The sequence below is a fragment of the Peromyscus maniculatus genome, chromosome 1 (assembly GCF_049852395.1).
Source record: "Peromyscus maniculatus bairdii isolate BWxNUB_F1_BW_parent chromosome 1, HU_Pman_BW_mat_3.1, whole genome shotgun sequence".
Classification (NCBI taxonomy): domain Eukaryota; kingdom Metazoa; phylum Chordata; class Mammalia; order Rodentia; family Cricetidae; genus Peromyscus; species Peromyscus maniculatus.
Genome location: NC_134852.1, coordinates 170,820,835 through 170,846,170, shown reverse-complemented (window position 1 = coordinate 170,846,170; position 25,336 = coordinate 170,820,835). Strand labels below are relative to the sequence as shown.

The 25,336-nt window shown below is 41.3% G+C and overlaps 1 protein-coding gene across 3 annotated transcripts in view; it reads left to right on the top strand.

The window, feature by feature from the left end:
* Positions 1–20,962, top strand: part of Rorb (RAR related orphan receptor B) — a 193,199-nt gene extending 172,237 nt beyond the window's left edge. For 2 of the 3 annotated variants that reach the window (XM_076561043.1, XM_076561023.1), the window contains one exon: positions 20,647–20,962. In XM_076561043.1, coding sequence (XP_076417158.1) covers positions 20,647–20,832 — 186 coding nt within the window. In that variant the 3' untranslated portion in view covers positions 20,833–20,962. Of the gene's footprint in view, positions 1–14,013; positions 14,404–20,646 lie in introns of those variants that run through there. The other variant, XM_016003884.3, reaches the window with a different exon arrangement.
* The last annotated feature ends 4,374 nt before the right edge of the window (positions 20,963–25,336 follow it).

Genomic DNA, 25,336 nt, shown 5'->3' with positions numbered 1-25,336 from the left:
TGAAGCAGGGAAGCAAGCCTTCCAACTCATCAGTGAGGAAAGAAAAGGCTGCACCATCACAGGGGTCAGGTCTGGGCAAGCTAAGATCACTTAGAGTCTTACTCAGAATTAGAAAGAGGCATCAAATGCTGCATGTGACTTTCTCAACACAGGAGTGGACTGCCATGTGAAGTAGCATGCCATTGTCAGGTTCTGCTAAATACTGTGTGGTGACCTCTTAGAAATGTCATAACAACGGTCCTATTCAGGGTGGAAGATTAGCCTTATGACTGTTAGGGTCTGAGAGAAGCCCCCAAGAAAGACCAACAGTCACGTATGCAATTTATCAAGAGCATTTATTGTTTCCAACAGTTGGGGTGGCAAATAGCGACCCCGAAGGGGGGGGTCACAAGCTCCTTTTAAGTAGAGTTAGGGGAATTCCAGAGAGGAGGCATTAATCTAGTGCTGATTGGTGGAGAAAAGATTAGTATGGGAGTTGATTGGTGGGAAGCTGTTAGTGGTTAGTGGCCCACTGTAGTTGATTGATAGAGCAGTGGGGGACGCTAGTGTCTGGGGGCTTTTTAAAGAGAGGGTAGAGAAAGCTATCTTTAGCTAGCATAAGTCTGGGGGACATCTGCTGAGCCAGCAGGAACTTAGGGGTGCCTACTAAGCCAGCTGGAGGCTGGGGGGGGGGGACCTGTTGATTGGTTGCTCCAAAGTTTGGTTTTCCTGAGAATTGCTTGCTCAGCTCTAACCCATTCTAGTGAACCAAAATTAAGGCCTGGTCCATGCCAGGGCTGCCAGAGGAGCCTGTTAGGGTTCTGGCTTGGCCATCCAGTCCTTTCAACGATCTCTTAATTTCCCTTCTACTCTGATCTTTTCATATATGTCTGAAATAACTTGGGGATTACTTAAACATGCTGACATAGCAGGGGTGAATGCATACAACCTGACACCCACTTCTTGTTTTAGCTTAATTAAGAATGATTATCTTTAAGGGGATTTGTGTGACAACTTTTCCTGTGGAGACACAACACACGTGTCTACTTACCTCAGACTGAAAACCCAGAAAGGACCACAGATACTTCCAAAGTCCACCTTGGGGAACCAATGAGTTTTACAGGGTTACTTACAGGAATATGAGTGAGGGGTTACTTACAGGAGAAAGGACTCAAAAACTACTGCATCATCAAAGCCCACCCTACCAGCTCACAAAAAGGTGGGAAGCTGGAGCACACTGCACAGCCTGCTGGCAGCTCAACAGGGTAGAGAGTGTCCTTTCCAAGTAACTCTGATCTGAACCTCTTCCAGGCCGCTTGGCTGGTCTTTGCTTCTTCCAGGCAGCTGGTCTGGTCTCTGGGTTTTCTTTGCAGCCTAGCTCTTCTGAAAGTCTTTGTAGCTTAGCTCTGCTAGTCTCAGAGAAACTATCAGCTTTTATTGCTTACTCTGGCAGGGAGAGACCTAGGGAATCTTGTCAGTTTCAGGGACTTCCTGGAGCTATTGAGTTGTATACCTTCCTGCTTAAGGAGCTTCCCTTCAGGATGGAATGTTTTAGTCTCCAAGGAAACTATTACACAACAGAGAAGTATAGAGAAAAGTTGTTTACCAAAGTAAAGTGATCACAGAAGGATGAACTAATTGTCTGTGATTGACATTCAGCATTATTTTAAATCTTAAACTGATTTCTCAAGTACTAGAATTTTTTAGAGGATCAACATTATTTTAAATTTTAATGTATCTCTGGTTTCTTAAGAACTAAAATCCTCAGAAGGTAAAAAACTGGAAAATTCAATTTATTCTTGGTTAAAGATAATAGGAATCCTACTCTTTATATTTTTGTCATTAAGCCTTCCCATTCTGCCCTTGGAGTTTTTTATTTTAAAAAAGGGGAGGGAAAAAACTATTTGGAGACATCATCAGATTTTACTTTACACATACTAAGAACTGCTATAAAAAAAAGCCTCCATGAGTTAAATATGCTTCTAAATTATGATAAAGTTTGTTAAAATTAACATATCACCAGGAAGAACATTTCCACACTACTTTACAGTGATAGTTCCCTTTGACATAGCTTTTCCTAAGGGCAAGTTACTTGTTCTCTGTACCTCAGTTTTTATCCAGTAAAGAGTAAAGCTTGAACCTACTGTTATCCTCTCTGAGCAAAAAAGGCAATAATATAAATATCTGCATATAAGTCTGTAATGGTATACTAGCTAGTATAAGAATATTCAGTGAATTAATGTAGAAGGTATTTCCCTTTGTCTTGGTACATTATCATGGTACATAGTATTAGGTTTCATAATGACATTTTCATACAAATATATAATATACTTTGGCTATATTTCCTCTACCCGTTATTCTCTCTCATCTCTCCAGAAACTTTCTTGCTTATATTTTTGATCTCTCAAATGTTTTGGTCTCTATATTTGCCTTCTAAAATTAAGGTCTTAAAGAAAACAGAGTTAAACAAAAGTTCTTGCTATTCTTCATGGGAAGGTTGTCTGTTTGCCTAACAACGCTGCTCTCAACTTCTATACAAAAAGGATTAAATTTTAATGCTTCTGTACAGATGTGTTATAAGATTGAGTGTATTGCTCCTCTAAAAAGGTGAAATGTTTCTGCTTATATGCTTATTTTAATTTCTACATCCTGGCCTCCCAGTCTTGATTTGAACTATTTGAGGTTATAGAAAACAAACACAAATTGGCAAAGCTAATATACTTGATGGCAAGAAAACAATCACAACATTGATTCTATAGGTCAGCTTAAACCTGCTTTCTTCAGCTTTAATGAAAGAAAAATACACAGTTCTATTCTTTTTAATAAAGACATATTTTTAGACGATTGAATCCTGGGAAGACTCTAGGAGAGGATTATTTCTTGTGTAGCATTTTCTGGTGCCAGATGAAGCATTAACTCTCAGAGCTAATGCGTGTGTATATAAATGCTGGGTTCTTGTTTGGACCATTCTTTATAATAACCATCACATTATTGAGATGCTATTTGCTAATGTGGAAAGACCAACACAGTGAAGAATAGATTCTCATTGGATTCAGATATATAACTTCATTTGTCTGAGTTTCAGCTCCATTGTCAAGTGCCAGGGAGCAGGAGTGAATCCATCTAGTTTTTGATTGCCTTAAAATTTTGAGGATACAGGTGCTATCAGTGTATAGGATGGTATGTAAGTCAACCTGCTGTCTGTATGACAAAAGACCTGACAGTAATAATGTACAAGAAGGGATGATTTGTTTGGGCCCATGGTTTCAGAGGTGTCAGTCCATCGCTTCAGTGTAATTTTGTGGCCTCTGGAGAGATAGAACACCATTGCAGGAGCACATGGTGGGGTGACGTTGTTCACCTCATGGTGGTCAGATGCAAAGAACAAGTCAGGAATAGAGAAGAGACCCACTGTGCTCCAAAAGGCCATGTCCTCAGTTACCTAACTTCCTTTCTCTGTGCCACATTTGCTAAAAGGTCTCACTACCTCTCAACAATACCACAGGCTTGAGAACAAACATTTAACATATGTTCCTTTGAGGAACATATAAGATCCAAGGAAAACCAACACATCCAACAGAACTCCCCCCAAAGGAAAAATTGTTGTTAAGCCCAAGAGACAACCACTCCACCCCACTGTAGACTTTTCCCATCTTTACAGAAACTTTCCTTATTCCTTCATGGTCACTTCTTAAATAACAATGGTCATTTTCAACATTTATGCTTTATATAACCCATGGCAAAATCTAAAGCTAATTCTAAGAGAAGCCATACAAACCCTAAATGTTGTATTCAAGGGCAGAGGCTTAGGTTAAATCCCCATAGGATGGGATGGGACACCAGCATCTGTCATAATTTGAAAATAGAAATGTATATACTACTTGCCTGTTTGATCCTGAATAGGTGTAGATGATACAAGATAAAGGCACAGTGTCCATACAGCTGTTGAACTTCATCCTGAAAGAATGGACTCCAACATACTTTCAACACACTTGAAATGAAAGTTTAGGCAGCAGTGCTTTACATTTGACACAAATTTTGATTTAGTGAGGATTTGAAAATTTAGGGGTTCCATATCCATTAACTAGGAAGCTTCATCAGTTTTGTTTTGTTTTCTTTTTGCCATTTGGAAGGATACCTAAAGCAAAAAAAAAAGTTAGATAATAGATTTTCCTCTCCTCATAAGCATATTAACATATACCTTATTTTTTAATAAATTATCACAGCTATAGAGCTGAGTTAGCTAAGAACCTCAAACACGGGTTTCAAACTCCCTGTATAACAGGCTGGAAGTATCAACAGTGTCTCCAGGGTTTATCAAGGACTAAGTTACATAATTCATAAGTATTCCATCTAGTCCATAAAGGTATTTACCTTTATGTAAGCTATTGTTTTATTAGGATAGGATTGGTGTTGACAGGAGGAATTTTACTTCAATAGGAAAATGCCTCTATCCAGGCAATATGCTTGGAATCATCACTGAAGGGTGGATAGACAAAAGTGGAGGATGGGGAAAGTGGAGGATGGGGTTCCATGTGATGGGACAGTATGGAGGTAGGAAAGTAGAAGGTTTATTCATGCTATACATTATAGTTAGATTGGGCAAGATCCTGAATTTGAGAAGCCAGGAAGTGAGATAACACTGGTCACTTTCATAAAAGCTTATGAAAAAATAAATAGACATATATATTTTTAAGCCCCATATGACTAGAGGAGGCAGCCCATCTGTTTCTGGGCTTCACTTTTCTTGTCTGGGAAACGAGTAGGCTGGACTGCCTGGTCTTTAAGTTCCCTTCAGTATAACATCCTTTGATGTCCAAAAGAAAAAAAACAAAGATTCTTCCAGACATTCTCTTTGCCCTCCACTGCTCAGTCCTATGTGGTTATTTTAAGGACTCCTTGGATGTTTCCCACTGTAATGGGGAAGAGAAGAGGATGATTTTTGCCCCATCTTACTAATTCAAACTGCTACTGTGCCATAACCATGTTGTTTGGAGTGATCTTCTAGACCAAAGCTTATAGCATGCAGTGTTGATGGCGCATGTGTCCAGAGGTCAACCTCTCCATCAGTTTTCCAGGGCATGTTTCAGCTCCTGATATGGCGGGCATTGACCTGACTCATTAGGGGAGGTTTGCTTCCTAGGTGAGGATCCATGAGGTTCAGGGTCCAGTTGAGGACAGCGGGCTGCTGAGCAGATGGAAGGAGATCAGTCGCAAATTCTGAACTGTGAAGACTGCTGTCACTTCAGACTTCTGACCTGTCATCCTTCTTCATTATAAATCACTGAATCTTCCCTTCTTATTGCTCTGACCATAGGGGCAGAGGCAGAGAAGAAGGAGGGATCAGTCTGAGGTAGAGCATGCTGTGACAGTATATACACAGTCAAAGACAAAGCCCAGAACTGGTTCTCACTCAATCTTGCCCTCAAGTCCATTTCCCACTCTTCCCCTCATGAAGTCTTGGGGTTCAATCAATAGCTAGAAGGCACATCTGACATAGGCCTTCTGATTCAGTCGTTCCTTTCTGCCTCCTGGGTTACTAAAGCCAAGAGATAACCATAGTTATATATTTAGTTTTCCTAGAAATTCTGCAAGTAGAAATGCCTGCAGTTGTGTTCTTATCCTAAGTTGTAATGAGAAGTACAAGACCATCAAATTCTCTTATGTTTCTATTGGACATTGCTGATTTAGCCTCTGAAGTGGACTCTCAGGTTCAGACATAAGGGAGATCAATGTCTTCTGCCCACCTAACACACAGCCTATCATTCCTTTCTCTGTGTCTGAACATAATCTCTTACCTGGGTGAGAGATCTGAGCTTTGCTTTCCCCTTCCAGGTGAGATACTACAGCATGAAGCCCTAACTTTGCAGGAAGCAGTGCATCATATTCATACAACATCACAGCCACTGCTTAACACTGAAGAAGAGATTCTCACATGGAAAGAATGTTCCTAAGTCACAGTAGTATTATTTACCTCACAAATGTTTATTATAGATCAAATATTCAATATATATGTATATGAGATATAATATCACATGACATAGAGCATAAAACAAAGCACTGCTATGATTACAATTAAAAACAATGAGTGATCAAAATCACATGAGTGGTCAAGGCAATGAATAATTCAGAGTGGCTGAGATTTTGTCGTGTGCAACACTAGAAGATCACATCTAGAAGCTAGCTAGAAGGCACATCTGACATAGGCCTTCCTAATTCAGTCGTTCCTTTCTGCCTCCTGGGTTACTAAAGCCAAGAGATAACCATAGTTATATATTTAGTTTATCCAGTTATGTTGACTTTGAGTTTTCAAAGTTATACTCCTATTAGCTTTCTTTATGAAAGAGAAAATTGAAAACCCAAGTGATCATGTACCTCACCCAGAATGGACCAGTATGTGAGCAAGAGTCAGAATTTAAACCTAAGCTACTACCAGCAGCTAAACAATTAATTTGTGGGTTGCCCCTCCTAAATGTTTGATAAACTCAGAGACACCCACTCCAAAGGCATCCACCTTCCCAGGAATCCTGTGCTAAAATGAGCTTAGGAGAAGTACTGCCAACAGGCTCACTAACTTCTTAATTCCTTTGCCTATTTCTAGTATAAGATAAGAAAACTATTTCTTGAACATAAGAACCTTGTCTTTCTATTATAGGAATATAAGTTACTAGAGAAAAACTTGAAAGATAGAAATCTTAAGCCTATTTTACATGTTGGTGTTTGAAATCTTACTTGAATCATCCCTGGCCACTCTCAGCTGAGTGCTGATGTATCCTTTCATGAGGACCAGGCATCAGCAAGACCATTGTGAAATGAACATAGAAGAAACAACCATGTGGCCCATAGAGTCCATGTTTTACCACATGGACTGAAATACTGAAGGAGCCAGGGAAACTAGAAAGCCATTCACGCTGTTTTTCCTTGCATTCTCCATGGGGTCAGAAACAGACACCGCTCTGGCTAATAACAGAATGCTGAGGCCATGTGTCTGTGGTCTTTCCAAGCGTGTAATTTTAGTGTGGTCTGAGACTCTCTAGATAGGTAACTAGAGAATAGGGGTCAAGTTCACCTGAAATAAGCAGTCAGTACTATCAGGAAATAAGACATCCCTGCCCAGATGTTGTGGCTCATGTCCTCGGTCTCACTGTTCTCTTTTCTATTTTGGCTAGGCATTTGTTCTGCAGTTTTAAATGTCTGTATTTTTTTTAATGTCTTGTATCACTCAGTGAATATCACAATGTAACATACCTGTGTCACCACATCTGGGGCATCCCTGAAGCTCCCCTCAGGCTTCTACACAGTTGTAAATACATAGTAGAATAGTGCAAGAACAGGCAGAATTACAGAAAACACCTTAACAGAGTTCCCAAGTTTTAAATTTCAAATCTTTCCTCATGGAACACAGCTCTCTCCTGGGATAGCTTGCCTCTTCAACCTGCATTTGTCATGAATACAGGAGCCAGGAGAGCATGGAAAACAGTGTGTGGCAGCTTCTTCCAGGAACTCCTGGATGAGATCAGACTGTGTCAGTCTCTTGTGGCTGCTTACAGTGGACCAGCACACACTGTAAGGCCAGCACCACAAAATTCCAAGCACTGTCCATCAGATTAAGCACCTGTAAAGCAGAAGAGTTCAGTAGGTGACTCTTCACTCCTCAAGTTGCAGGTTGGTGTACTCGTTGGGGTGCTTTAGTTACAAGTAATGTGAGTCAAGTTCAACTGAGCTAAGAAATAAAATGAAATGGGATGAAGCAGTAGAAAGGTATGGTGGAATCGAAAGTTTAAAAAAAAAGCAGTTCCCACCCATGAAGATACTGGAATTGGGAAGCCTTAAGATTTTCCAACTTATATTTATCCGTCTTGAGATACCTAGCTCATTTCTCTCTGTGTGTGTCTGTCTCTTTCTCTCTGTGTCTCTCACTCTCTCTCTCTCTCTCTCTCTCTCTCTCTCTCTCTCTCTCTCTCTCTCTCTCTCTCTCTCTCTAATGCTCTTCAGTTCCTGGTCCTCATGGGGAGATACACTGATCTCCTTAAGTTACTTGTAGTCTTGGCTACATTTAGAAAGTACCTTCGGGCTATCAGTCTGATTCCAAATCCCAATCCCAGCTGAGACAAATGCCTACTTCCAATGTCACCCCCAATGGCCAGGTGGAAAGAATATGTGCCACAACATGGATGTCAAGAATGGGCAGAGGAGAGGAAGGAAAGAGTTTTATGACATGGAAAAGGATCCCAAGCTCCATATTATTTTTAATCCAACTGCCTAGTCTGGTTACACAAAAATCAAAAAAGAAATGTGAAGCTGGACAGGTAACATGGATGCATTCAGCCTCTCCCTCTTCTACTTTGATCAAACCATTGCTGGCTTCCTGTGTCAGGATGGACAACATCCTGATGGCTAGTTTTACCCTCTGCTTGTCCCATTTCCCCAACATCAAATATTCTACTTTTAAAAATGTGAACTCTCTCATAAAACCACTCTCTGGAGAGAAGCATAGGATTGTTATCTCTTCTCAGAAAGCTGCTTTCTCTTCCTGTAGACCACTGTAGACATAAGCTACATCTTCCTTCTTATAAGAAACACTTGCCATAAAAAAAAAAGAATGTGAGATGCCCTTTTATAGATCTTCCGTCTAGTTCTGCAATGGAGATTATTTGGATGTGAAGAAATTTCATGATGATTTCAAGTTGACTACCCCCTCCATCTCCAAGTGCTTCTGGATCACCTCCCCAGCTGTTTAAAAAGTTGTTGAACCATTAACTGCTGCTGAGGCTGCTCTGAGCTCCCTTTGAAATGGGGGTCCTCAGCTGCAGTACATAATATTAATGAGCAATAAGTGACTGCCTGCTGATTCCTCCACTGGGCCCTTCTGGGCGCTGCCAAGTACTTGCCACTGTTTCTGCATGGCCTCCTGGCCTGTCGTTCCTGCAGAGTAGTGATGCCACACCAACACTCCCATCGCCCCGCTGATAGGATATCTCAGCCAGCCTATTCTGCGACAATAGAGTTTGACAAAGCTCTCTAGTTTTCTCAGTGTTGTTTGCTGCCCGTGTTTGTTAGCTAGTCGGCCCATTCTACAGACGAACAATAGAAAATGGATTTGAATCCCATACAAGAGACAGAACTGAATATGAGCTAGGCTCTACCGAGACCTGAATTTTTAGCAGAAAGAGGAAAAGAGTCAACTTTCTCCAAAACGAGACATACAGTTCCCTACCTCTACTCAAATGAGAAGCCATCAAGGATCCAGTCCTGCTCATGTGCTTTCAGTTTCCCAGATGGTCCATCCATAACAGAAGCAGCAAAGGCTGGAAGAACCATGGCACTGGGATCTAGTCTATAATCAGTCCATGAACAATTTTATTGCCACAAGAAAATGAAAAATAACCATGATTTTGCACACTCATTCCAACAAAAGCAAATGGCTAATTTTCCCATGAAATAATATGCAGTGTGTTCAGACTTGGATTTTGGGTCTTTGCCGCTCATATCTATGTCTGAGGAGCATGGCCTTGCCCCTTTCACTCCTTGAAGGAAGTGCTATATGGAACTGAAAGCATCACAGCTTAGCTTTCATTGTCTACTCGACTGGATTAAGAATCACCACACTATGTCTGTGAGGGCACTTCCAGAGAGGGCTAACTGAGGGAGAAATATCCATCCTGATGTGCTGGAGATGTCTTAGTTACTTTTCTATTGCTATTAACAGACACAGTGACCAAGGCAACTTATTTTTAAAAAAGCATTTAACAGGGAGCTTGCTTACAGCTTCAGAGGGTGAGTCCATGGCCATCATGGCAAGGAGTTAGTCTGGCAGTAATTAGGCAGTCACGGCTCTAGAGCAGTAACTAAGAGTTTACATTTATATCCAAAAGTTGGAGGCAAAGAAAGAAACTGGACCCGGCATGGGCTTTTAAAAGCATAAAGCCCACCCCCAGTGACACACCTCTTCCAACAAGACCACACCTCCTAATCCTTCCCAAAACAGTTCTACCAACTAGAGACTAAGCCTTCAAATATCTGAACCTTTGGGGGCAATTCACATTTGCACCATCACAGGGGACCTGCAAAGAATAAAGAGCCCAGGGGCTGAGGGTCTAGTCAAAATAAGTAAAGCCAGTTGCATTCTAATAACACACACACACACACACACACACACACACACACACACACACACACACACTTCTAGCTGCCTGCCTTGATAAAATTCCCTCTGTCCCACTCTCACTCCCTCAGTGCCATGATGACCTGATGCTTCAGAAGCTGTGACTCAAAATGAAAATCCTGCACATGACGTCATTCTCTGGTATTTTGGTTGCAATGACTAGAAAGTAACTAATACAATAGCCATCATGTGTGTCGTCAGCAGACGGCAGGCAGCACTATAAAACCATGTGTATTGACTCATTAAATCCTCCCAGCCTCCCTCTGAAGCAGGAAATGTTATAGTCACCATCTGTGCTGGCTAGTTTTTATGTCAGCTTGACACAGACTAGAGTCATTTTGGAAGTGGGAACCTCAATTGAGAAAATGTCCCCACCAGATTGGCCTGTGATCAAGCCTGTGGAACATTTTCTTGATTGATGATTGATGTGGGTGGGCCAATCTGACAAGGAGTAGGTGGTCCTAAATGGTATAAGAAAGCAGGCTGAGCAAGCTACTAGGAGCAAACCAGTAAGCAGCACTCCTCCATGGCTTCTGCTTCAGTTCCTGCCTCCAGGTTTTTGCCGAGTCCCTGACCTGGCTGCCCTCAGTGATGGACTAATAAGTTGTAAGCTGAAATAAACTCTTTCCTCCCCAAGATGCTTTTGGTCATGGTGTTTTATCACAGCCACAGGAACCCTAACACAACATCTGACTAATAAGGAAGTTGAGTTAAGCAACTTGGCCAAGATTGTATGAATGGCAGTACTAGGATTTCAACATAGCCTGATTCTAAAGCCCTGTATCCATTATTCTCTCTATGTAATGCCTGTATGTCACCAAGGACTCCTAACTTGTCCCTCATCATATAATAGAAGGAGCAAATACAGCCTTCCTTCTGTAGACATGAAAATGTCTTTGTCACCTGAAAGTACCTACTTGACACTCAGGGAATAGGACCAATTCAGAGAGAATACAGAATTTACTTGTCAATTTTTTAAAAGTTTTTTTTTTTCTCCCCACAAAATCTGAGCCTCCAAGGCACTGTTTCTCAGAGCCTATTCCACTGGCTTGTGACATGAGTGTTCACAGGGGATGTTTACTTCAAGCATGGAATCTGACATACTGGAACTGAACCCCTGGGAGAGGGTCCTGGCAATCTGCACTTTGAAGAAGCCCTCCAGTGATTCTTATCACACTAAAGACTGGCAGTCATTCCACAGTTGCATCTGGAATTTTCGGCAGCACTGCAGATCATCAGTCCAACAGCGTATGATTACAGGAGGCTTTCAGAGCTCCTCTCCACTCAATAACTATTTCAGGGAGCTCTGTAATGTGCAGGAAGTGTTTCTAAATTGTTGTAGTTTCCTTCTGTGTGAAGCAGCTGGTTAAGAAAGCTTCAATAATTTCCCAAGGGCTCCAGTTAAGTGGACACTTATAAACTGTTTACATATAAAAATATACAAAAGACACTTTTGTACCCCAGACTCAAAGTGAGTCTTTCAGAATGGTATTCTGGTCATCTTTATTTATGTTTAAAGCCAAAGGCTTTGACATGGACCATAAGAGCTGCCATATTCTGGATGTGCACATCTCTCCACCAACATCAACCCCAAATCCATGTTCCCCTTGCCTCAGTAAACCTAGGCTGCCTTCAGCACACTACATATCCAGTGTCTTTGCCCCTGATCCAGTGTCTTTTTGTGCCTAAGTGCCTGCACAATTCTCACTCTTCCTTCCCTGCTCAGATTTGCTGCCACATCTTAGGGAGGGCTTGTTACAAGAAGTTAGGACATCCAGATATCTACCACTTCTTGGCTACCACCCATCAATCAATCTGACCACAGCCTTTCTCTCTGTGTTAATCAGTGCGGTCACTTAATCTCCAGTTGTCTTAGCAAGTACATTATGGGCAAAATCCATAACAGTTTTGTGCATTCCAGTGTCTAGTGAAGCCTTGATATAAAATAAACATGCAGTTAATTTTTGTGAAGTATCTTGAATGAAAGGAATGTAGTTCATACTGTTGAAGATAAAGTCTTGATTCTCAGTCTGAAGTCTGACAGGCTCTACAAAGATTCTACCTTCTTTCATTCCTAGCCTTTCTTCAGACAGCAACAGAGATGGCTAGGTTTCAGAGCCAGAAGCCTCAAACATCTTTGAATGTTTGAAGCCTCACACCATAAAGATGTGTCTAGATCCCTTTAGTGTGTCAGCAGCTCTATTCCTAAAACTAGCTTTACATTTCTTATAGAATCATTACAGAGTAATTAGTGGTTAAAAGGAAAGTTAGTAGAAGAGGGGAAATTTCTGATTTTGAAGAACAATGAGGTAATTATTTGTTTGCTGTTCCACTTCAGAGGCTGAAATGTGTTCTTATTGGTGAGAGAGGAATGACCACCAGGTCATCACATGGGTTTGCTTAACTATATTTTATCATCATCACTTTGCAGTCCATCTTTAAACAGCTGTGGGAACTACCATACTTACCTTTAGTAAGAGTGTTCCCTGTAGAAGAGTTTATCTCAACCTGAGAGTAATATTGTTGTATGAACATATGCTTAAGTTAATTTGATACTAAGGGATGATTGTAAACATGTTTAGCAACAGAAATGTTCATCTCCTAAGACTTTTGTAGCATGTAGCACAATGGGGAGTCATTTAAATTATCATCAAACATTGTTTTCTTACTTAACTCAAAGAAATATACTTTAATATGTAATTATGTTTCTATATAATATAATGATTTTATATACATATACATGTTACTGTCGATATAGCTCTATGATAGAGCACCCACCTGACATGCACAAGGGTTTGGTTCCATCTTTAAAACAAGAAAAATGAGGAAGAGGAGCAGGAGGAAGGGAAGAGGAGATGTAATCAAAGCCTGGTGATTACAGGCTAGTCTTCCACTTGTTTGTGAAATACTTCCCTACGAACATTCAAAGCCAGTACCTCTCAGACTTTCTTGAGTAAACACAGTCTCATTTTCTGGATCAGAGTCAAAAAAGGTTAGGGAGATGCAGATAAATTCAGTGAGTTTGACTTCCAAGAATTGTGGATAATCATGGGTCACACGTTAAACAAATTTTGTAATTAGTGCACAAAATACTGAACTTCATTATGACACCGTCATGCGTGCACAGCATGTACTCCACTCCTATTCCTGCCCGCTCCCCTCTCTAATTCTCCTGCTCCCCTCCTGGTGATTCCCATCCCTCCCTCCCCACAGTGTCCTCTGCCTGTGTGTTATAACTTCACACTGCGTTCCTTTCCTTTCCTAATATTATCATCCTTCAAAGCATAGAAATCTAATATTCATGTCCTAGAAGTCTGTAGGAAATGACAGATAATAATACTATTAGCTAACAATCACATTTCACACCTGCAGATTTCTGAACACTTTCATATCAACTTCCTTACTCAGTCCACATAACTCAAAGAGAAAGATGGCATTAACAAGCCCATTTTACAAGTGAAAAGACTGAGCCACAAAGTGCCTCAGAGTCACACTGTCTCACTGTCCTTGACTGTGAGGAAGCAGGGTTCCTATTCAGGTGGCTTGCCTGCTCAGCACCCACTCACACTTACTAAACAAGAAGGCCTCCTGTGCATATTTTATTCAGAACAATGAACCAAAAGCCTTAGCCCTCCTTCCTTGCTTGCTTTCTCTCTCTCTCTCTCTCCCTCTCTCTTTTTCTTTAGACCATAGGATGAGGAGTGTTTTTGTTTTCTTTTCAAGGGAAGCTGAAAGTGAGCCTTCTTTCTTTCCAAACCTCTTTTTTCAAAGCCATTTACCTTTATCTGGGTCCCCGAAAGACACTAATTCACAAGACAGTCCACTAATGAGCTTTCCTCTTTGTCTCCCTCTGTCTCTGTGTTCTGCAGTTAATAGCCAAGATACCAACTATCACGGCAGTCTGCAACTTGCATGGGGAGAAGCTGCAGGTCTTTAAGCAATCTCATCCAGACATAGTGAATACACTGTTTCCTCCATTGTACAAGGAGCTCTTTAATCCTGACTGTGCTGCGGTCTGCAAATGAAGGGGATGAGAACTCTCAGAGTCATGGAATGCATCGCCGTTAAGACAAAAGCAATGTGTTCATGGAGACTTAAGGAAAATGTCACTACTGCAACATTAGGAATGTCCTGCACTTAATAGAATTATTTTTCACCGCTACAGTTTGAAGAATGTAAATATGCACCTGAGTGGGGCTCTTTGGTTTGTTTGTTTGTTTGTTTGTTTTTGAAATGATCATAAATATACAAATATAGGACACTGGGTGTTATCTTTTTTAATTTTATTCGGGTATGTTTTGGAGACAACTGTTTATAGAATTTTACTGTAGATATATACCAGAACAGAGCCGTACTTTACATGATTACTTTTCCTGTTGATTGTTCAAATATAATTTAAGAAAATCCCCTTACTAAGCTTACCTATTTCTATGTTTTTAGATAGTTGATGCATGTGGAAATTTGTAACTGTCTTGGAAAGTACCGTGCATGTATGTAATGAATATATAATATGTAAGAGTATTATATATGACAATTACGTATTCATGCACTGTGGCTTCAAATGCCATGCCCACTGGCAATGGAGGTTCAGTCAGGCTCTCTCATGTGATTTACTTTCTGTTATATGTTACTTTTATGTTAAGACAATCAGGGTTTCCTTTACCAGCCAGAGTTTCCATCCATACCTAACAACAGGATAGTACCCATTCAGAAGCAAGTCTACAAAGGAATCTGTGTAACATATAACTGCTTTCTAAAAGCTCCATTTCTATCAATGACTTCAAAGCCCTGTCAAGATTGCATATGGGGGCGGGGGCAAAAGGATTTGAAGCCATTTTCCTGTTTCACAAATCAGACTGTAAACCAGACAATAATATTTTCTATTTTTCACCAGAATACAAAATATTAGGTTTTTCCCCCCTTTGGATTCAGATTTTCAATTGTGAAAGATATTTGACTTTGATGCTTATTATTTCTTTAACAAAAAAGGAAAAAATCAGTCTATAGATTATGACTACCATCAATGTTTTTAGAAATATTTGACTAGAAGTATAAAACAAGGTCCCAGTGCCATTTTGGATAGACATTTTCTAATCATTTTTTTTCCAAAGAACTGAAAGAAATAGAACATACAAAGTAAAGAAGTCATTCATTAAATTCAAACTCATTATCATTTGTTAGAAAACAGGCTAATAGAAAGGAGAAAGCCATCTAGAGCCTGGGGCCTCCAATTTTTTCAGCTTCAAAATGCTGTATTATAAAAATAGAGCAAAAATCCAAAAGATTAGAAAAAAATAAATGTTTTGTCTATGAGACTGATGTATCCCAAAGCCAAAATTCTTTCCTACACAGATTTAAATGACATCCTCTATCCATATTGGTCATTTTGTAACCACTTAAAAAGAACAGAATGTAAGGGTGACCTATACAGGCTCTTCACCCTAATTCCTATGAAATTAAGCACCAGAAAAGCATGAGCTTGGAGCCAGTTGTTCTTCCGGTTTCTGTAAGGCCTAGGCCTTTAGTCTGATCTAGTCCAAACTAAGATTTTCAAAGAGGCAGCTAGGGGACACATTTGTGTATAAGACATCAAAAGCTATGTTGTACTGTAAGTGTAGCATAGCCCCTAGCTTATAAAAACCTGCCCTTTTCTCCTTACACACACACACACACACACATCTGTAAATCTCCATTAATAGAAACTTTGGGGTTTTTGTTTGTTTGTTTGTTTGTTTGCTTGCTTGTTTGTTTTAAATCTCTTACGTTCTCCTGAAGTTCTCGGTTGAGAGTCATCTCCGAAATGCCCCAGAACTCTGGTGGATGATCAAAACAGTCCTGTTAGTCTTTCCTTTCAGAAAACGGGCTTTTCTCACCTCATGATTGATGAATTCCAAGCCATTGGGGGAAAACAAAAAGGCTTTAAAATAATGAATCTCTTTTTCAACCACTGTTATATTCAATTAATTTAACTACATTGAACCAAATTACCTTTGGTTCTGAGAAGACAGCTGTAGACTGCTTATTATGCTGCTACAGGGACTCAGTTCTTTTTGGTCTAAATGTCACTCCTGCTAGCTCTTTGTATAAAGAATTAATTCCAAGAGTCATATTTCCTTCTAATGGAAAGATACTTTTCTGATTGCTAGGAAAACAGGGTAATGGAAGGCACTCAATTAAGCCAAGCTGCTTCCAAATGCGATGTATGTTTTATGATTGGCTTGCGATAGGCAATGCTTACTGTGTCTACTTGGCGGTCCCCTTTGAGCTTTGAACTCTTGTCAAACTTTGTTTTCATTGTTCTGTTGGCTCAGTGTTTCCCATTGTCAGCCTGTAAATCCTGCTCTGCTGCAAAGGGAATTGTTGGTTGCCTCCAGTTACCTTAGAGGATTTGCTGAGAATTTTCTCCTCCTCTGCTCCACAGGTGGTGTAGGAAAAAGATTGTTCCCCACATTTGCCTGGGTAGGGGGCATTGGTTTCGAAATTGTGTCATTTCCACTAGTGCTGGCATCTCACTGGGACAGTGTGAACCTTTTGAAGCAAAGGGACAGGAGTCGGCTAGGAACTGGAATCAGAACCATACAGTGGTGACCAGTACAGGCACAGCCCACTTTCCAGCCAGAGGAGAGAGCTCCAATTTTGGCTGCAGTTGCCAACTTTTCCTTTAAAAGAGAATCATGTCATGTTTTTAATGGTTAAGAAAGCCTTTAAACACTGCCCTTTGAACATCTCAGTGACTACAGGAAATTTCAGTAGGGAAAAAAAAAAAAAAAAAAACTCCCTTTACCACACACAGTCTCAGCATGCTGTTCCTTCTCCTGAGAACTGGCCAATGTGCAAAATGTGGTAGGCTGAGGTATGCGCTGGAAGAAGGATCTGGGGTCTGTAGTCTCCTCCATGCCTCAAGGATGACAATCACTGCTGGATGCAGATGTTGCACTGAATCTGCTCAGGGATGCTTCATTAACAAAATATTCATCGAGAAGGGGGAAGGGATAAACAGAAAGATGCCAATGAAACCTAAGTGGCAGAAGTTGAACATGCCAGTGAGAGACCCTCTCTAACAGGCCTCAGGCCAGGCACAGTGGCTTCGTCTCAGAAAATGAAGGAACTGCTTTTTTTCTTGGGACCTGCCTAAAAGTTCTACACAAGTAAACACATTAGTTCCATTCTCTAAAATGAGCAAAGAACAAAACAACCAGGCTGCCACACTTATCTCCCAGTTAATCCAGGCTTCTTGTGTAAGTTGTTAGCAAAAGAAATGCAGGGATGGAACTGTCAGTGGGCAGAGCTGACAGCCTGAGTGAATGACAGCTCCAGTGCATCTGTACTCTGGAGAAAGAAAGGCGAAGTTTGGAAGGAAAGTGAGGGATTTCAAATCTGGGTTGACAGTTACGAATGGCCATGCTGTCTGTGACTTGGCCTATCTTGGTGTCAGTTTTTCTGGGGCTCTTTTGTTCCCAGATTAAACGTTAAAGGTCAGGAGATACTTTCCAAGCACACTTTCTGCATTTTCTTTTTCTTAATACTTTCTTCAGGGCTCTGAGCTAAAGTACCTCTAAGCAAAAAGCAGAGACTACTGCCGTCTTCAGTGATTCTATTCCTCTGGCAGTAGCTGGGAGACTCTAGATTGTACCCCACTGGATGTTAACAAGAGGCAACAGGGGACATCAGGGCATTTCCATCAAGGCTGCCTTCTCGAGCAGGTTACTTCCCAGCAGTCAGGCTGAACTATTTGGAGGAAGCCTTGAAGATTCATAGCCAGCTCCCACTGCCTCACTATAATGCTGTGCATAAGAGGCTCAAATGCTGAAATAACTCTTAGGGCCCGTGGATAGCCGAAAATGTTCCTGTTTTGTTGTTTGTTTGTTTTTGTTTTCTTCCCTTTTTTTTTTTTCAAAAACACCAGAAGCAAGTAACATCAGCGCCATTCCACACTCTTAGTTTCTCCTTATTCCAGAAGCAGGGCATTTTTGGCTGCTGTCCAAATCATTTTCCCTGGCTCTTTTTTTTTTTTTTTTTTTTTTTTCCCTGTATTAACTCTTGCTTCTAGTGAAATTACCACAAAGGGCAGTAGGTTCAGGCAAGGATGTCTCTGCTCTGACAAGCACCAAATGGTAGCTACAGCTTTTATGTATGCACCTGAGGGAAATGTCTACAGAGTCCCCTTATAAAGAGGAGGGAAATGCCACCAAGACAAAGTGCTGTTTGATGCTCCATTTGCAACTGCTGCTACACGCATACCAGAAGAAAGGCCTGGTATGGGGAGCCCTGGCCTCTTTTGGAAACAGGCTGATAATAACCCTTTTTCTTTTTGAGGGGAGTATGTTTCAGAACCAGCGGTGCCTGCCTGTTCAAATCAACAGATGAAAACTCAACTCCCGCCCCCCCCAAAAAAAAATGGCAAGGAGTGCATGTAAATAGCCTTGCAGTCGTAGTAAGCTAGCAAGGAAATGCCCTACCTGCAATACGACAGCCAGCATTCAACCGAGGTTGCATGCTGACAGTGCTTCTGAGTTACGTAAGCTGTCTCGGGTTGTAAATGATGACAGTCATCGCTGAGCATAGTACAGACCAAACAAACACGTCTCTGAGCAGAAGAGGTCCATAGACTGCCAGCTTGCCGCCTCTAGTTGATATAAAAAATCACATCTAGAGAGCCAGTCAGGCCAGATTTGATGGAGGGTGGTGTTAGAATGATGTGAGTACACTGGGGAGAGGAGAGATCTTGCCTGTCTCATTCTCAATTGAGTTTCGATATTTACCCACCACTGCTCAAAGATAGAGCAACAAGTGGCTCGAACCAAATAGCAATCGAAAGGAAGAGGCCAATCAGTTGAATGATGGCTTACAAAAGCCACTCCCACGTGTCCTGCCAAGCCCCACTGTGGAAGAGCTGAAAGAACTAGATTTCTTGTCTTTTTTGTTTGTTTGTTTTTTGTTTGTTTTTTGTTTTTTGTTTTTTCGGAAACTCAGATGTATAGAGCCTGTACGTGTGTCCTTAAATGTATGGCTTCAAAAATCTGTGACACTTTCTCACTTTCTCTTAGTTATACATTTCTGAGCAATTTATTCTGCCATCCAGATAGCCTTGCCCTCTTGTTCTGAAGTGCAGGTCACAGGTTCCTACACAGCAGGTAGGGCTGGCTGGCACTTTTTCCCCTGAAGCTGCTGAAATTCCTCTGAGGTGAACTGGTCACAGCAACCGTTGCTTCCTGCATGACCAAAGCACAACCTCCAGTGGATCAGAGAGACCAGGCTAGTGGTTGTCTTCACAGCCAGAACTAAAGCACAAAGATTACTGGAATGAAATAAAGCCCAACTCTGGGAAACACAGGTTGTCTGCACCCCTGTTGACAGCATGAGGGTCACATCACTTATTCTCTGGCTGTGGCTAATGGTGAACAGTCTCACGTCACCAGCACAGCTGTACATAGACACTCATGAGGAATGTCTGAAAGCCACAAGCCCCACACCCAAGCACAGCACCGTTTGCTTCATCCCATTAACACACACCCAAGAATGGAAACTACACCCACAGAAAACTGAGTATGTATTGTAGAAATGTAGAGGAAAAATAAAAAATATTTTTTCAAATGTAATTACTTTTAATATATGCTTGTGGAAGGTCTAATACAATGTATGCTGTCTCTGTAATTTTTGCTGTAAATAACTAGAGACAGTGAATACACTGATTTTTCTATGTCTCTGTTTAAGCATAAGACTTTGTAACAATTTTGTAGAGGGGGGTAAACAACAAAGATAAAATATGTACTTGCTTCCTTTCTGAGTGTTTATGTACCTCTCAGTTTTTTAAATGGAAACCGGTTGTAAAGGTTTAAGCATCTTGGTGGGTCATTGGTGTTAAGTATCTGCTTCTTTTTGTAATACAACTAGGAAAGGGACAGGGCTGTCAACTAACTGCTCCAAAGAATTCAGTGTTGAAGACTGGCCTAAGACCTAAACTCCAGCTGAACTAGACAATAGGAAAAAGGGATGGTTAAAAAGAGACTGTTGTCTAAGTGAAATCGTCTTGACTCCTAGCAAATGGCTCTGTCCAAATCCATTCTGCATGGACTAGCTTAAGGAAAACAAACCCTGCTTTCTGATGAACAAAATATTTTTGTACGTGTTTATTTCTTATTAATGACTTGAGGTCAGACCACTCATTTGCTGAAGCCATAACTGACCTCCACCAAATAAATGTTGTAAAGAAGCTGGGGGAGGGTTGGGGAGAGACTGAGAAGTAGGGAAAAAGCTGAGATGTGGTAAACAACATAGACGAGAGCAGGGCCAGTGAAACTGATGTTTTTCCTGCATCCCAAATATGACTTTAAAAGGCTAGTATTTTATGATGATCGATTTATAAAATAAAAAGATATTTAGATTTAAATGAGACTTTCCAATATTTTTGAAATCCCTGACAATGCTTCCTTGCTTTTAGGATTGAGATAAATGATTTTCCTTTCCTTCTGATGTTCTGAGATTTAATGCTTCTGCCACAGCTCCAGCCTACAGTACAAGGCCCAGAGCCACTGAGTCCAGAGGTGAAGCCAAGGACTGTCTGGGGCGTGGCTGTGCCTACTCCACAGCTGCACCTGAGGAGCAGTGCAGAAGGTACAGCTTGCTCCTCCTTAGCATGCACGCCACTGTTGGCAGTGCCCCAACGTTGCATTCCCGCAAGTATGTAAAATAAAAGCATTCATTCTGAAAAGCTAAGTATACCTTTAAAAACGAGCAATGCCTCCTGTAGTCAACCACTGGTTTTTCGGAAGCTGAATTATGCTATTACCATATATTCTTACCAGCCTGTAGAGGCAAAAAGGCAAACTACAAATAAACCCAGTCATATATGTAGTTTTTAAATCTACAATTTTCTGATCTCTCTCTCTCTCTCTCTCTCTCTCTCTCTCTCTCTCTCTCTCTCTCTCTCTCTCTCTCTCTCTTTGTTTAATATATAAGCCCTAATTTCTGTGTATGTGAGTAAATCTGCAGCCTGAGTCATTTAGAAAGTAAGCATTGAATTTTTTTTTAATTATAAATATAATAGATTAAAGCAGCACCCCCTAACAACTAAAGAGAGTTCTATATTACTTTAGAATGTAATGGGGTTTGTCCTTATTTTATGTCCTGTAAATTATTAGTTGAATACTGTTAGCATTCCCAGATAATGCACACATGATTTCTGAATGTTTCCTGTAAATGACAATCAATGTTTATGACCTTCCCTCCTTCGATGCTGAACAAATTAAAAGAAGAAAAAGAAAATAAAAGTCTCTCCTGGTGCTTTTCTTCACAGACAGGGCATAAAGGAGAGGGTGGAGAGGAAAGAAAGCTGGAAGTTTAAGAATAAGGTCCTGTAGATTCTGGCTTACAAAGTTCTCTTTCTTCCAGTAAACGATGAGTTATCGTCTCAGTAAAAACTCTTGTGTCTCCCATATCTGCCATAAGTGAAAGGTGATTTTGAAGAAAAGACTCAGAGTGTGTTTTGACCAAATAGCTTACTAGAATACAACTGACTTGACCTTGGTAAGGTGGACTGGTTGGATAAATGTTGTTCTAAGAGATGTACTTCCTCACAGCTATGTCACACAGTTAAAAGAGGAGCAATGTCTCTCAAAAGTAACAGCTCTCAACACTTGCATAAAAGGAAGTCCACCCACCCCCAGCAGAGCCCTAAGCAACCCCCTTTGAATATTCTGTTAAAAGCTGCAACAGGTTTGAAATAAGTGAAACACCTGCATGTCTGATAAATTTTTCAGCTGATCACTCCTGATCAAGCCTCTGCGTCTGTGTGGTCTTGTGTGGTCTGTTGTTTTGTTCTGAGTGAAGCTCCACTGAAGTCGGTGTTTCCAGCATACATGAAATGCTTTGACTCTCGGGCAATGCCATCCTGTAGGGGAGGTAACAGTTAATAATCACAGCTGTGAGGCAATGTTGAAAAAAGTAGTTCTAAAAGAACCAATCGCTTTCAGAAGGTTGTAGCGGTACAGGTGGGGCTCCCCAGAGCCACGGTGCTCTGGGGAAAGTGACATGGTTTGAGGTTTCAGAAGCAGAAGCACTGACTCAGCAACAGACGGAGACCAGCTCACCTTTGGAGCCAGTTATAACCCTGGAAGGCTATGCCAAGCAACATCTCTACCTGGGACGTGCAAACCCCAAGCGGCCCTGTGCGGAGATCACAGAAGCAGAGCTACTCTGTGACAAGAGGATGCTATCTATATGTGTCCCTTGATCTCTGATCAAGTCATCTAGTGCCTGGTTAGAAACGGTGAATGCTAATGATAGAATGCTATCACAATCCATTGTAGGCTCTTGATTGTCACCAATGATGGCACACAGAACTCTATGCAAAGTTCCACTCCTAACAGAGATCCTTTTCATTAAATACAAGAACCCACCACATGCCATTATTACCACGCCAGGCCAAGGTACATGAGATATCTCAGGGATCAATGGGTCTGTCCCCGTTTGCCCCTCCCCTACGTGGCAGCAGCCTCCTGGCCCAATCTGAAAGGAAGCAGAAGTTCCGGGAACCCAGTAAAGTCATCCTAACAGGGGCCAACTCTGGTGATATCTTAACCTTGCTACACTTAACTGAATAACTGTGGTCCTCTGATGTCAGTTCTTGATGACATTGTCTCACAGACCTTCACACAGTCTAAATCCATGGTACAATGTAAGCATTCTGAAACTGTCAGCTGATGCTTGGGGACTTCCCTTCTTTGCAGTTTCAGCCATTTACTGTTACTCTAGCGTCACCCCCTACCAGCATCCCCAAACACACATGCTTCTAGCAAGCTCAGTGAAAAGGAGGAGGACAGAACTCCAGCCACAAAAGAATGACTCCTCCCTTCTTTTTTTCCAGAGATGGAGCCAGAAGTAGTAACAGGGTGTCCCTGAGTGGCTAAGAGGTGATGTAGCAGATGTGCCTTCACAGATTTTCACAGAAGACTCAGCTAACAGAAAGGAAAAAAAAGTGATCAGACATCTTAATGGAAAATAACAAAATTCATTAAAAACATTATTTTTTACATAAAATCCTGATTTTTTTTAACCAGGACCCTCTTAAATCTGCCGCCATGCTTTAATTAAATCACAAAATCTCCAACAAAAAGAAGTGATCACTTTTGGAAAGGTATGCATCACTGAACAAGGAAAAGTTTCTGTTTTTCACAAGATGGACATTATTACAGCTGTGGTTGTGTGCTTCTGTCCTACAGTGAAAGAAGTGCCATCATGGATGTCATCATCAGAATGTACATACTTTGAGTGACATTAAAAGGCAAAGACCACAGGAAAGAGCCTGCAGAATTATCCAGCACGTTTACACTAGCTAGGCTGTGGACATTTAGCCATTCATAGTTAATCCCTTGGCACCATACAACAGGATGACTTAAAAATGTAGTCTAGCTGTGTGACTACAGGAAAAAGAAACAGGGTCATCTTGCCAAGTGACCTGATGTCCCTAGACCTGTAGGACAAATAAAGGTGAAAGGTCAGCCAGATGTGCCACCAGCCACTGATGCCCTCCCCGGAAATTTCTTTTCTTAATTGAAAATAATTTTTATACAATATATTCTGATCATGGTTTCCCCTCCCTCATCTCCTCCCAGATTCTCCCCACCTCCCTACATATTCAACTCCACTATTTCTCTTTTGAAAACAAACAGGAAAAAAATGAAAAAGGAAGGAAGGAAGGAAGGAAGGAAGGAAGGAAGGAAGGAAGGGAGGGAGGGAGGGAGGGAGGGAGGGAGGGAGGGAGGGAAGGAGGGAAGGAAGGAAGGAAGGAAGGAAGGAAGGAAGGAAGGAAGGAAAAAAGCACAAGAAACAGACACACAAAAACAAAACCCACAATAAAACAAAATTGGAAACCATAGTATACCAGCAAGAGACCAGTAAGAATTTTTTAAATATCCAAATAAAGCAATATGAAACAAAAAAAAATCTCCAAAAATACCATTGACTTTATTTTGTGCTGGCCAACTACTGCTGGCCATGAGGCCTACCCTTATAGTGAGACTCCACTGGAGAAAAGTAATGTGTGTGTGTGTGTGTGTGTGTGTGTGTGTGTGTGTGTATGTGTGTGTGTGTGTAAGAGAGAGACAGAGACAGACAGACAGAGACAGAGCATTGTTAATTGGAGCTAGCTTCTTGGTTAGGGATGGGAGCTTGTATCCACTTCCCCATCTCAGCACTGGGATCCCTTCTGGCTTGGATCTGCGCAGGCCCTGTGCATGCTGCCACGGTCTGTGTGAGTTCGAATGTGCATCAGTCCTGCTGTGTCTGGAAGAAACTCTTTCCCTAGTGTTATCCATCCACAGTGATTCTTTCTGCCTCTTCTTCTGCTTCTGCATTGTTCCCTGGGCCCTGAGGGAAGGGCTTTGATGAAGATGTCCCATTTAGGACAGAGTGTCCCAAGGTCTCTTACTCTCTGCACAATGTCTAGTTGTGGGTCTCTTTGTTATTTCCCACCTATTGCAGGAGGAAGTTTCTCTGATGATGGCTGGGGAAGACACTGACCTATGGGTATAGCAGAATGTCCTTAGGAGTCACTTTGTTACTATGCTCTTTTAGCAGAACAATAATATTTTGTTTTCCTCTAGGTCCATGGCCTATCTAGCCTCAAGTCCTTGGCCCCCTGAGCAATGTCAGGCATTGGTTTCATCTCATGAAGTGGGCCTCAAATTCAGTCAGATAGTGGCTGGTTACTCCCACAACGTTTGTGCCACTATCACACCAGTGTACTCTGCAGGAAGTCACCATTGTAGATCACAGGGATTATAGCTTGGTTAGTGGTTACTTTTCTTCTCTGGTAGCATGCAGAGCACCTTCAAGTACCATGAACACTAGTCAGTAGTGATGAAAGCTCTAGTTAGGCTTCATCTCAACTTCTTGCTTAATGAGATATGTAAGTGCTATTGTCAGTAATAGGGTCTTGTCATCAGTTTGTAGAGATAATAGCACTGGAAATAGCCTGAGTTGTTGTTTAGAGGTTTCCATGAGTCTCCTTTGGCCAACAACTTAACTAGATGTAGCCCATTCCTGGCATTGGAAGTTTCACTTGGTGGTAAAAGATGTCAAGTTGGGCTATTGTCTCTCCCCCATTATTTGGTGATTCCATTTAGATTTCTTTCATGTGTGTATATATTTAAAGAAACTCCTACTGTAGTAGGTTTCCACATGACCTCTCAA